At 38.6% G+C, this 12,924-nt stretch overlaps 1 protein-coding gene across 2 annotated transcripts in view; it reads left to right on the forward strand.

The window, feature by feature from the left end:
* nova2 (NOVA alternative splicing regulator 2) overlaps positions 1-12,924 on the forward strand; it is an 85,553-nt gene that overhangs the window by 9,919 nt on the left and 62,710 nt on the right. For both annotated transcript variants that reach the window (XM_063493700.1, XM_063493701.1), the window contains one exon: positions 12,280-12,423. In XM_063493700.1, the coding sequence (XP_063349770.1) occupies positions 12,280-12,423 (144 nt within the window). The remainder of the gene's footprint in view (positions 1-12,279; positions 12,424-12,924) is intronic.

A 12,924-nucleotide genomic window follows, 5' to 3' on the forward strand; every position in this document is an offset into this window, starting at 1 on the left:
GCAACCAGTAGGGAACCCTGTAGTTACCCAGCTGCAGATCTACACAAACACACCCACATCTATACACACACGCACACACACACACACACACACACACACACACACACACACACACAGTCTGGTTTGCTATCCTCGTGGGGACATCCCATTGACATAATGCTTTCCCTAGCCCCTTACCCTAACCCTAACCATTAAAAATGAATGCCTAACCCTAACCCTTACCCTAAACCTAACCATAACCTAATTGTAACCCTGACAGTAAAACCGCATTTTGAGTGTGAAAATTGCTTTCAACCCCGAGGGGACCTGGATTTTGGTCCCCACGGTGCAGAAAGTCCCCACCAGGATAGTAAAAGTCAGATTTTGGTCCCCACCAGGATAGTACGAACCCGTACACACACACACACACACACACACACACACACACACACACACACACACACACATTCACCATTACCTACTTTGTTCTTTAGTAGCCAGTGGTTTAAAGTTTTAATCCCTCCATTTTCTAGCCCAAATGATTTAATTTCCTTTTTAAAACTGTGTGTGTTTGTGGTTTGTGGTTTGTGTTGAGGGAATCCTGTGGGTTCATGAGCACTGGAAGCTTGCAAGTTTACATCATCTGGGGAAAAAAATACCAAGTACACAGTAAAGCAGAAATACTAAACTAATAATACAAAAATTAAATGGATTATTAGCTGCCATTTTAAGGCGTGTTTTTAACTCCTTCCTATTCAGCTGTTGTGTTATGTACAGTTTGCATAACACAACAGCTGAACGGGAATGAGTTATCAGTGTGAATCAGGGCATCGGAGGAAAAATACGCACATGCAAGTTTACACTTTTGTAAAAATAACTTTAAGGTCTTCGTAGCCTAACATAAAGTAAGTGGATCTCTGCAGCTGTAGGGTTAGAGGTATCTGTGGGGGAAAAAAAGAAATTGTTTTAAATGGCTTACTCTGTCTAAAGTTGAAATGACGCTCTCCTGTTTTGATTGTATATCTCTGTAAAGGAAGCATGACTGGTAGATATTTAACCTTCCAGTATTAGCCATATCAGCCCATTGTAGAAATGCTGGATTGTAAATAAGCAAACTGAGTGCGACTGAGCACCAACTGAGCATGTGCTCATTTATACAAACTGCTCTGTTCAGTCAAACTGTGGCTACTTGTATCAGTTAATAAGTCAACTCTAACTAAAATGTCATGTGACTTAATGACGGTTCACCATAAAAATGGTGGAGACTCTTCTCCTTTTTTACTTAGAATAGTTAATTTATACTTTTTTTGAAGTTTCCTTGAACTGTGCCTCGGTCCAGCCCCTCGGTTCATCCTCTAACAAACCATTTTACCTCTTTAAAGACAATTTTCTTCTAATTGGTTGCCCATCCAAAGATAATAAAATTTGAACAGCAGGTGGGTGGGGCTTTGCTGCTTACAGTTCGTGCAATGTACCTGAGATCATGTCCACACTAATACATTTTTGTTTGAAAACCCATCTTTTTCTCTCCATCTTGGCCTTCCGTCCACACTGAGACGACGTTTTTGGTGAAGGAAGATGATCTTTTTGAAAACACTCTCCAAAGTGGATACATTTGAAAACGCTGTTTTAGCGCCGCCGGAGGCTTTGAAAACGATGACGCATTTTAGTCATATGATGCAGTCATGTGACCAATTCAACTAAGATGGCCGACGGCGTTGTACAGCAGTTGTTTTCTTTGCTCTCAATTTTGACAGCCCTATTAAAGATTAATATTAGTTTGTAAATGCTCCAAATAACTCCAGATAAAACTCGACATTTTGCCGCGACATTTCAAGGAGCCGGAAAGTAAATAAACAGCAGATGGAAATGATGCAAGTCAAATCATCTTATGTTTCACGCATGCACAGTACAGGAACGTAGTGTTTTCAGTGCGGATGAAAATGATTGAAAACGATAGTGTGGACGCGGAACGTTTTTAGACGAAAATGCTGTTTTCAAATTTATCTGGATTAGTGTAGACGTAGCCTGAGATGACTATTTCGCACCCACAACCCCCATCATGGCAGATGATTGCCCCTCCCTGGTTCTCCTGGAGATTTCTTCTTGTCAAAAGGAGGTTTTTCCTTCCCACTGTCGCCAAGTGCTTGCTCACAGAGCGGCGTCTAATGTTGGGATTCTCTATGCATTATTTTATGGTCTTGATCTTACACTATGAAGCTCCTTGAGGTGACTGATGTTGTGATTTGGTGCTATATAAATAAAATTGAATTAAATTCAATTGAAATATCAGGGATTGTGTCTTATTTACGTCATGCAAATCCAAGAGTGAAATGAACTATGTGAAACTGAGCATTTGGTTATGTTTTATGTGAACCACCAACATACTTTTATCATAAGAAAAGCATACAAGATATCCTGTAAGAGTAAGCAGTAAATAATGACTCACTAAATTGTAGAAATGGAAATTAAGCATACATTACGAGGGATTTTATTGATACCTATACTGAAAAGGATTCTGTTCAAAGTCCCAATTTGTTACTAATTCCCTTTGTGACCACTGAACATTTTTGTTATGAAAAAAAAAAAGATTGATAGAATTTATTTTCAGATTTAAAGCTGTATTATTAACTGAACTGCAGGTAAAGAAAACGTGTAATAAAAATACTTGCATGTGGTTCTGGTGCCAAAGTGTCACTGCCACGACTTTGAGGTCATTGTTGCGCAATGTGCAACAGAGTAAGTTGATGAATTGAATTGACGAGTACTGAGACATACGGTTTTGATGGAGTTTTGCAACCTGGAGCTGATTCTCAACCAGAACAAGTTCTTGACTCACGCTCCTATTCACTGTCTTGCTCGTGATTGTTGTTGACAAATGAGAAACAGGAGCACCGAGTGAAATGTTCACCTTCCCCAAATTCAGACCTCTGCACACCTGGGCAGCTGCCGCATAACACTGCTGTTTGACTACCAAACTCAAGCTGTGTTCAAATAAAGTTTAAACTTATAAACGTCTTGTTTAATCGCTTGCAGCTCTCCCTTGATGACATTAAGGTCGTTCCGGTATCCTGAAGTGTAGCCTTTTAGGAACGCCACAGAACACCCCCCTCCGTACTTTCTGATAGATAAAACAGTAAGAACTAATCAGTAACAATCACCACTGCTGTAATTACGGTGTTTATCTTGTTCTTATTTGGACTGAAAGTTTACATGCTCATTATGTTGTCAGCATGAAAGAGGCGCTGCACATGAAGGGGGCCGGGACTCTGTATCTCTGATGATTCTTTATTTCAAAAATTGCACAAAATAGCAGCAGAGAACAATGAGACTGACATCATGCCGAGACATCGGGATTTTAAAGCACCCCGACGCTGCCGCGAGTCGCCATTAACCTCAGCAGGTGACTCTGGTTTGATTGGCATATTTTTTGGCCTGACTCTGCCATGTAACACTCCTTTAGCATCATCAGCAAGCCCAGTGAGCTTTTAGTGATTTCTAGAAAACCAAACATTTTTCTGGAAGCATTTCTGTTACCTTTTTTTCCAGCGAATAAACAAAACACCCACTAGTAGTGTTTTACCACCGCTTTTTAATTCGCTGAGCTTTGAGAGGCTGTAACGCGTGGGTGAGCATTGCGTGACCTCTGCTGGAGTTTGAGGTCGACACCGGTAGGTCAAATATGGCCAGGAGAGCCTCCAGCTGCTTGTTATGGTTGAGTAGATGAGTACACAGGATTTTCACCTGTATCTTTGGGATGCAGAGTGACACTGAAGCCAGTGTTCGACTGTTGTACTTAGTGCTGGGCGATATGGAAAAAATATTTATCACGATATGAATTATTTTATATCACGATAACGATATATATCACGATATACCACCTGACCTGTGGTCATCTGGAAAGTATGCAGTCTGTAAACAGCGAGTGGAGAGGGTGCAGTCTTTGTTTTGAGTTACTGTAAAGTATGTCGCAAATCCGGGTGCATGTAAAGCAGCACCATGTTGCAAAACCACAAGACAGTTTCTTTGCGAAAAATATCATTTTTTTATACTTTATTTTCTCTTGCATAAAGTTCAGAGTATGTATAGTGAGAAGACAACACTAATATATTTGCACAGGCTATTTAACCCTTTAAGACCTACCATAGAACCAAGTCCGCCAGAGCTTATCTTTACATTTATTTATTTTGAGTGTCTTCATAGTTTTATTTTTGAGATACACAAATTTTTATATATAAATGAAAATAAATAAATGCAAATTTGCAAAAAAACAGCATGTGCATCAAAATAAACTATTTCCAACAGTGTAATTTGACTTCTAAGCATCCCAGAAACGATACAGAAGAGCATAAAGTCAAACATGACTTTTAAAAACACCAACATAGACTTTGAAGCTTAAAAAACTACATTTTCCGCGAAAGTGACGTCACTTCCGGTTTCGGACAGGTAATGGCGGACATGCGATAGTTGCGCTGACTTATATTCCAACATAGGAAGTGTTATGAACAGCTGATCGGATCGGCAAAGCCTGTTTCTGGAATATTATGTTTTTGTTGCTGCAAGTCTGGAATATTATGTTTTTGTTGCTGGAAGTGCTTTTTATGCAATTTTTGCAAAGCTATATGTGGAAGAAAACCGTGACCTAGGGCAAGCTAATGGAATAAGATGTAAGTACAACTCCTACGGTTTCATATGCAAAAAAAAAAAACATTATTGCACTACCTTACGTGGTTCCAGTTCTACAGGGATTTAAAAATAGTTAGGGAAAACGGAGTGTGCCTGCTCTGACCGGTTGTAAAGGGTTAATGATATATTTTATGTAATAATTTGTAAAATTCGGGTTAGAAACGATAGAAACGATAGAAGACAAATGGCACGATAGACACTTTTCTATCGTCCACACGATATATATCGTCATATCGCCCAGCACTAGTTGTACTGTACTAAGACTATAACCAAACTGATCTCTGTGGGCAGGGTCACACAATGGTGGGAAAACACCAGTACCATGAGATAACTAAATAAGTAGCCAAGTGTGATTTGTTTTGAATCAGGGTTATTGTGCATTTGTGGTTTGCTTTTAGTTTTTACCAGGGAATTATATTTAAACTGTCAAAACGATTTTGTGAAGTCTTGTATGAAAGAGCTTCGTAAGTGCGTACTGAGTCAAAACATCACATCCTTAAGTACAGAGCAGAGTTTAGAGAATGTGTCTCGGATGTGGAAGGATCTCTTTATGCTGTGCATTAAGAGCTACGGCTTTGAAAGGCTGAAAGAAAGACAGCGAAAGATGCACAGCTTCTCAAGTTTTTGTAGATGTTTATGTGCTTTAAAAAAGCAGTTAAAACTTGAGGAATGTTCATAAAACTTTTCCTGTAAACTATGGTGCAGCGTGGGAGGAGGAGGCAGGTAGCTCTGCACAGATTTCAAGCTTCTTTTTTCATATCTAGAAGTTCATATTTTTGAAAATTGAGTCACAGCAGTTGTCAAACCTGATAAAAGATTTTTCCAGAAGTGCGATCCAGTCCGTGTTATATAACCCTGTTTACCAATCAACACCAGCTCTGCAGTTCTTTTAATGATACAGCTGAGTTCAACAATATGTCATCAACTTAGTGGGCAGGTTTTGTAAACATGTGCATTGGGTTTATATTTTTAAAACAGATTTCTAGTGTGGAAAGCTGCCATTTAGTAGATATAAAACATATCTGTGTGATAATAAATGATGATGAAAGTCTAATTTTTATTTTTTTTTGTTGGCGATCTTGTTCTATGCATATATAAATAATTTTTTATAACTCTTACCATGGTAACAGGTACAAGTGTTACCATGCAACAGATACAAATGATGAACGTGAGTCACTCTTATTACGTCCTCTCATACGTGATGAGTCACGTTGCCAAGGTGTGTAGGCTTGTTTATGGGACGTCGGAAACGATCTGTTTGCGGAGGAGGTGATTCTGAGTGTGTGCTTCTGTCTGCTTTGTGATCCTTTGTTGTTTGTGTGTGTAAGGCATCGTGTGTGTGCGTGTGTGTGTATTTACCAATTCCCCTGCCTTATTAATACGAGCTGGTTATAATTAGCCAGGCTCTATCTAAAGCAGGTCAGTTCAAGGCTTCGTACTCAAAGTGGGTCACTGCAGCACGGAGAGGGGAGGACTGGGATTGTGAAAGAGGCAAGCTGAGAAGATACAGGAGGAAGGAAATGATGAGGGAAAGAAGGAAAAGAAAAGATCACTGGAGGGGAGGAGGGATAAACAAAAAAGCGAAGAGGAGGAACCGAAAGACAGTTTTAGGACACGACCATGTGACATTTTCTCGAGCTGAAGATGGCAAGAATAAATGTTACATCATTGTTGTTGCTATTTGCAGCTAATTACTGATACGCAGCTTGCATGAGATTCTCAAGATACGGTTGTTACTAAAATGAAAATATTAAGACAGACAAGACAAAGTTATGCAACAAGCTCATGTTTGAAATTTGTGTTATGAAACATCTTTCCCCAGAAAACTGTAAGACTCTGGTGGTGAAGCACGTAGTCTGAATAAAAATAGGGAATGTAAGTTTAAAAGGAAACATTTGGACTGATATGTAGATTTTTTTTATATATTAATATTTAAAAAATAAATATTTTTTATGGATATATGAACATATAATCTACATATGCCTCCATGAACGCAACATTTGACTCTGCAGCAACGCCTGATCAGCGATAATGCTTCTGTTCCACATGTGCTGCAGACAGTGCAATGAGTGCTGCAGCACATGCTGCAGTAAGAAAGCCACTTTCACTGGCAGAAGATGCTGAACATAAATTACCGCAAGCATGTTTTTCTAAAACTCCTTAAATGTACAACTACAGTATGACTCTGTTCAGTTAATGTGCAGAAATCAGAAGGTTGCAGAAGAAGTTAGTGTTACGGAGATTAATTATTACTGTTTCATTAGCTGTTTAGGGTCTGACCTTTCAACCAAACAGTACTAAACTATAGCCAGACCTACTTTTTTTGGTTTGCTTGCCGTGTTAAACCTGACCTATTTAGATTTATAACTGATCAGGTAATTTTGTGTGAGGTAGCTCTGCTTCTGATAAATATTTCTAAAACTTTAAGAGCTTAGGAGATGCAATAACGTAAAGGAGAGATGGTACAAGCAGATCATATAAAGATAAATGTAAAGTAGGACAGTACAAGCTAAAGAGACTGATATAGAAGTGGTTCTGAGTAGAAGATCCTTTAATAAACACCAACAATGTTGCCTTGCTAATGCACAACATGGAATTCAGATTGCACAGGATTTCAAAAGAAGAGGTGAAACCTCATTCATCTTATTTATTTGCTTGTTAGTAACCAAACCCAAAAGTGGGTAAACTGAGGTAAGGTTGGTTTTGCTCTCCTCTGGATCCATGTGTGAGCTGTCTGCAGTTTGTATTTCATCACCAGCAGAGCTGAGGAAGGGCAGGGGAGTTTCAGGTTTCCTGTCTGTGTGCTCATGCTTTGACTTGGCTGAACACTCAGAGATGAGAACAGAGCCCACCCAGTAACACTACAATCATTTTGCAAACTCACATGGGTTGAAGCACAGGACAAAGGATTGAAAAAAACCAAACCAAACAAAGAGATAACATTTTTAGTATCAAAGAAAGAATACCCACTTTGGAAAAAATAGTAGCTGCAAAACTTTAGGGCAACTTTAGGGTGTCAAGTAATCGTTTCTCACTGTTTAACAAAAACAGCAAAGGATTAATTGTAAATCAGGCTCTTAGAAATTTCTGGTAATTAAAATTAACGAGTGTATGATGTGACAAATTTACATAAAAATTCAGGAAAGCATCTTAAAGTATTGTGGTGGATATAGCATAAGACAGAACGCTGTTAAAATGTTGAATGCTGCGTTTCTATAACCGTGTGTGTGGAAGGAGGACGGCAGCAAAGCTGATGTTTCATCATAACTCAAGAAAAATGAGAAACTGCATTCATGGAGACGATATGCAGATACATATATCTAGAATAATATATCACTCAGAGATTGCTAAACACTAAAATAACAGTATGCTGTCAGCTTGTATTCTATACAGCGTTGCACTGTATTTCCTTATAGTAAGAAACAGTTATTCGTTGTTAGAGTAAGCACACTTTTATTAACTAACTTGACAGGGAATTTTCTCACACCTGATCTCAGCTTCACCTCATTCACAGTGTATGTTTTTTGACTACATCAGTGTTAACACATAGTCAAATTTGCTGTCTTTAAAGTGAAGAATTAAATTACAGAGTAGTCTGCAAATGGATCAGAGCTGTGTTTATTCCACATTTATGTAGTATCGAGTTATAGTAATTACCAATTATGCCAGAGCCAACATATAAATCATAATTATAACTGGGAACTTTTCTGAATTATTTCTGACTTGACACTTACTAACACAAAGTGCCTGAAAAAGTCAGTCGTTTGTTATAATTAGACCAATTTATCTGTCTTTTTAAATGTCACTGAGCAGCCCAGCCGCTCAGAGTTGTGAATATTTCCATCTCTGCTGTTTGACCTAAGTGTGGAATCCAAGTCCAACTTGTGCATCCAGCACAGTTGAGAGGAGAAGTCTAATCTAATTGTCCAAAGTAAGTGAAAACACGTGTGGATGAAACATGGGTGTTAAAATCATTAGTTTGAGATTATATAACCTCACCTGCAATCTTAAAGGAAAGTTTGAGTCAAAACCAGAATCCATCTGGTGCGATAAGTATTCCTATCGCTTTCTTGATGTGATTTTTATTGCACCTGTTTAGAGAGGGGAAACTTCTTTGCTGTTTTTGCTGTGCAGACTCTTGAAACCTCAGCAAACTTGCAGTGTGTTTCTCGTCAACGACCGCACTTAATCAAACTGAGCAGGGACCTGATCAGCCATATAAACTGCAAACACCTGTGGGGGTCTGCAGGGCACTTTACTAATTACATTTATTTATAGTTAGGTGTCGCAAACGCCTCCTTTCCACTGCTGTTTTGTGTTACAGGGATTTCGTAGGAATTAGAACTATTAAAAGGCACTTAATATGAGTCAGCGTGACTGCATGGAATAAATCTTCCGTCTCGTCTTTATGCCTCATAGTCAGAGCAGGCATTGTAATATTTTATATGCATGTCTGTGTTTGTACTTCGACGTCTCCACTTGTTCACCTGGGTGAAAGACAAAGTAAAGTGAAGTTACAAGGTGCCGTGCCCTTGTGAGAAAGTGCGCCCCTAACAGTAATCCTATTTTAATCTGTCTCTGGAGGATATCTGTCCTGGATTACCAAATATGAAGAATGCTGCTAGGGAGGGAGCACAGACACACTGAATGAGGTAATTTAAAGAGAGAGATGATAGAACAGTTGCTATGGATTTGCAGTCTCATAAAGTCGATATTAAAGACTGAAAAAATAGGATTATATAATCTGGTGAGTGTATTGCTCCTAAATCTAGAACTCTTGGCTTAAATCATTGTCAATTTTATTTATTTTGGTGATACAATCAGTTTATAATTACTGACAGTTATTCCTAAGAGTCGTTGTTTTATTGAGTTGGTTTGACATGTCACATGAAACCAAAAATACCTTTATTCCTACTGGAGGCAGCTGGGAGGAGCTTTGAGATGATTGATGGCTCCAATAACAAACATACGAATATAAATTTATTTGTTTTCTAAAAGCTTCCAAAAACTCTCTGAACAGTTTAGATTAGCACTTTTATATTTATATTTTATAGAACTAGGAAACATTACTGTGTAAAAATGTACAAAACCAAAGGGAACAAAGAGGTTCTCTTTACAGAATAACTGTGTTGCATTCAGCTTTTATTAAATAGGCACAGTGCAGATAAGGAGAGACCAAAAAGAAAGCTGGGGAATGACATTTGGTATGTATCCAGTTAAGAAAGAAGCCAGGGACTCCCTGCTGACGCTATTCATACCCATGTGGTATGTTTCCTAACCTCTAAGCCAACTGATGTCCCTGAGCAGGTTCTCACACTCTGAGAAATTTGCAAGCAAAGTCCCCGACATGACTCAGAAAGATGCGTTTAACTATATTTGTTTAAATATGTTTTTGGAAGCATGTTCAGTGTTACTGTACAGAAATGACATTAATGCCCTAACATGAAAGAATAAGGAAACAAGTATGAGAATATGCTGTGATCTGCAGCTCTTTAATATTACTGACGTATCTTCATTAAGTAGCTATTAAAGATAATTTATATGACAGTATTATTTTTTATATATATAAATCTGTTTTTGCTGCCCAAAATGTTGAAAAATATATTTAAAAAGACAAATCTCATGTCTCTACACAAAGGAATAAAGAATCAAGTGTGAGGTAGTGCTACTCTTTAGTTGACCTACAGCATGTAGATACTACTGAAAAGCAAAGGCCCGTGTTTTGCAGAGGAGGAATGGCTTGCTCTTGCTTTTTCTCTCTCATTTTATTGTCAAAGAAGCTGCAGGCTGCATGGAAAAGGTTGAAGGTTCAGGTCAACGTGTCAGTGAACGTATCCCCGCTCTGAATGAACACAAATCGATTAAGGTGTGCTTTGACCTTTTGGTTTATTCCCTTTCTCCTTTACTTTGTGATTTTTTCACAAACCCAAAACATTAACTTGAAAATGTCAGACCTTATTAAGTCAATTCAACACACCTGGAGCTGAGGTTGTTTTCGATTCACATGCAAATATAACATTTCTGTGACAACAGACCGCCACTGTGGAGGCTTTGGGTGAAGTACATTTTGGTTTCGTGCCTCGCTTTCTTTCATTAAATTGCACAGAGCCGAACGTGTTCGTGTATGCTCACCTAGACGCTAAAATCCAGTTGCACTCTTGACTAATGATGGTGCTTATCAAATATTTATTAAAGAGCCAGAAATTATAAGTTGATGCTGTTTCTCAGAGTTGCTCTGCAGATTTTATCTGTTAAAAGGAAACAGTGCCTCTCAAGAAACAATCATTTATCATCATTATTGGCACATTTAGCCAGATGTTAAGTGTTAGAGGCAGCCATTAGGCTTACAGAAGGTTAGATCAACATGCCGATGCTTTTAAATAAATTACATGTCAAATATAAAAACACAGGGGGAGGAGCCAAGGCAAAGATATTAAAACTAGGAATAACTATGTGTAGAACTCTAACAGTTTATGAATGATTATTTCCATGAATCAGTGAAGAAAATAAAGATAGAAGGAGACCAAAGCATCAGTCTGAAGAAGGAACAATAACGACCGTATCGGTCTTGAGATGTTGATGTGGCCCAGGGGCTTGTTGTTTGAAGCCCTTTTAAAATGAAGGATTACTGTTTTTTCTGTTGCTGCCTCCGTTTCCACCTTCGGATGGATGTGACAGATGCATTTTTCCAGAAAAGTCTGAGCTGAAATCAGTCGACACGAGGCTAGATGAAAGAGAAGACATCTTCTTTTCATATCCACAGTTTACACTGTATCACTTGAAGCAGGTGCAGCTCAGTGTAAGCAGGGGAAAATATATAAATAATAAAATATCCGGATCTGCGCTGGCCCGCTTTGTGTTTGTTTACGTGAGCTTATCTGCACATGTTAATCAGTGCATGTGTGTGACTATCATGGCAGCCATGTGGTGCTATGCATCCACAGGCATCGTATGAATCTGTTTAGCTTAAATAACAAAACCGACGTGCAGCGTATTCCACGGCTCTCCCCCCTCCTCGTGCCAAGAGGGTGACGAGGACCAGATTCCTCGGGCCCAACGCTGAAATTAGATCAGACCAATCTGGGGAGAGTGTTTAGAGGCTCGTGCAATCGGACAAACAGAGAATGGGGAGAGATAACACTGGCACGGACTCATCAGATTATAGAAATAATTAGTTGTCATGGATAACAGTCATCATTTGATGTGATTGGGTGGATTTATGCAGCTTTGGGAGCCTTGGATGGTCGCTTAGGAAGGAGCTGAGGAGGAAAGATGAAAGACAAAGAATTCTGCTTTGGCGTAGCGATGCGGCACTGGCTCGCATCTGTTCTGTCAGACTGTGATTACTGACAAACACTCTCCTTCCACTTCACAGTTTACACAAGTGATGCACTGATTGTGAAATCCTGGGCACATAACGATGTCTGAAGTAACGATTTGGCCTGCAAGAAAAATATACAATCAAAAGGCACGCATGAGGGCAAAGGTTTAAAAAGGCTAAATGCATACTGTAGCTTTTTGTAATGTTCTTCTTTTACAGCTTTGTATTAAAACAACATGAGCTGCAGTAGCTGTCTCTGACTTTTCTTTCCTGTTTCCTGTTTCCTGCTGCAGAGGAAGGCGAGTACTTCCTGAAGGTTTTGATTCCCAGCTATGCGGCGGGTTCAATCATCGGGAAGGGAGGTCAGACCATCGTCCAGCTCCAGAAAGAAACTGGCGCCACCATCAAACTGTCCAAATCCAAAGACTTCTACCCCGGTAAGACACCACGACCTCTGCTATATACGGATGAATGATGGAGTATGGAAAGTAAAGGAAAATGTCATAAGAATTTACATGATGGGAAAACCTCAAAGTAAATCATCTGAAATAATGACACAAAATATACCACTGTTTGCAGGATTGTCTGAAATGAACTTTTAAGGGGACTTACCTTAAGTTTATTTTTAAACCAGCAGACAAGCATTCGTTTACAGCTTACATTTTATTTTTCTGTTTACAGTACCGTATTTATTTTCAGTGTAGTTCACTGAGATATAACTCAGAGAAGCAAAACCTTTGTTAATATGCCTTTGTTAATATATATATATATATATATATATATATATATATATATATATATATATATATAAAGGTAGATAAAGATACATATATATAGATATAGATATGATTAATGAATTCAAGCCAGCAATAAAAAGAAAAGATCATGGTTAAAATGTATTCAAATGTATATGTTTAGTATGTTTCGTAGCTATTTTT

The sequence above is a fragment of the Pelmatolapia mariae genome, linkage group LG14, assembly GCF_036321145.2.
Source record: "Pelmatolapia mariae isolate MD_Pm_ZW linkage group LG14, Pm_UMD_F_2, whole genome shotgun sequence".
In the NCBI taxonomy this organism is placed as follows: Eukaryota; Metazoa; Chordata; class Actinopteri; order Cichliformes; family Cichlidae; genus Pelmatolapia; species Pelmatolapia mariae.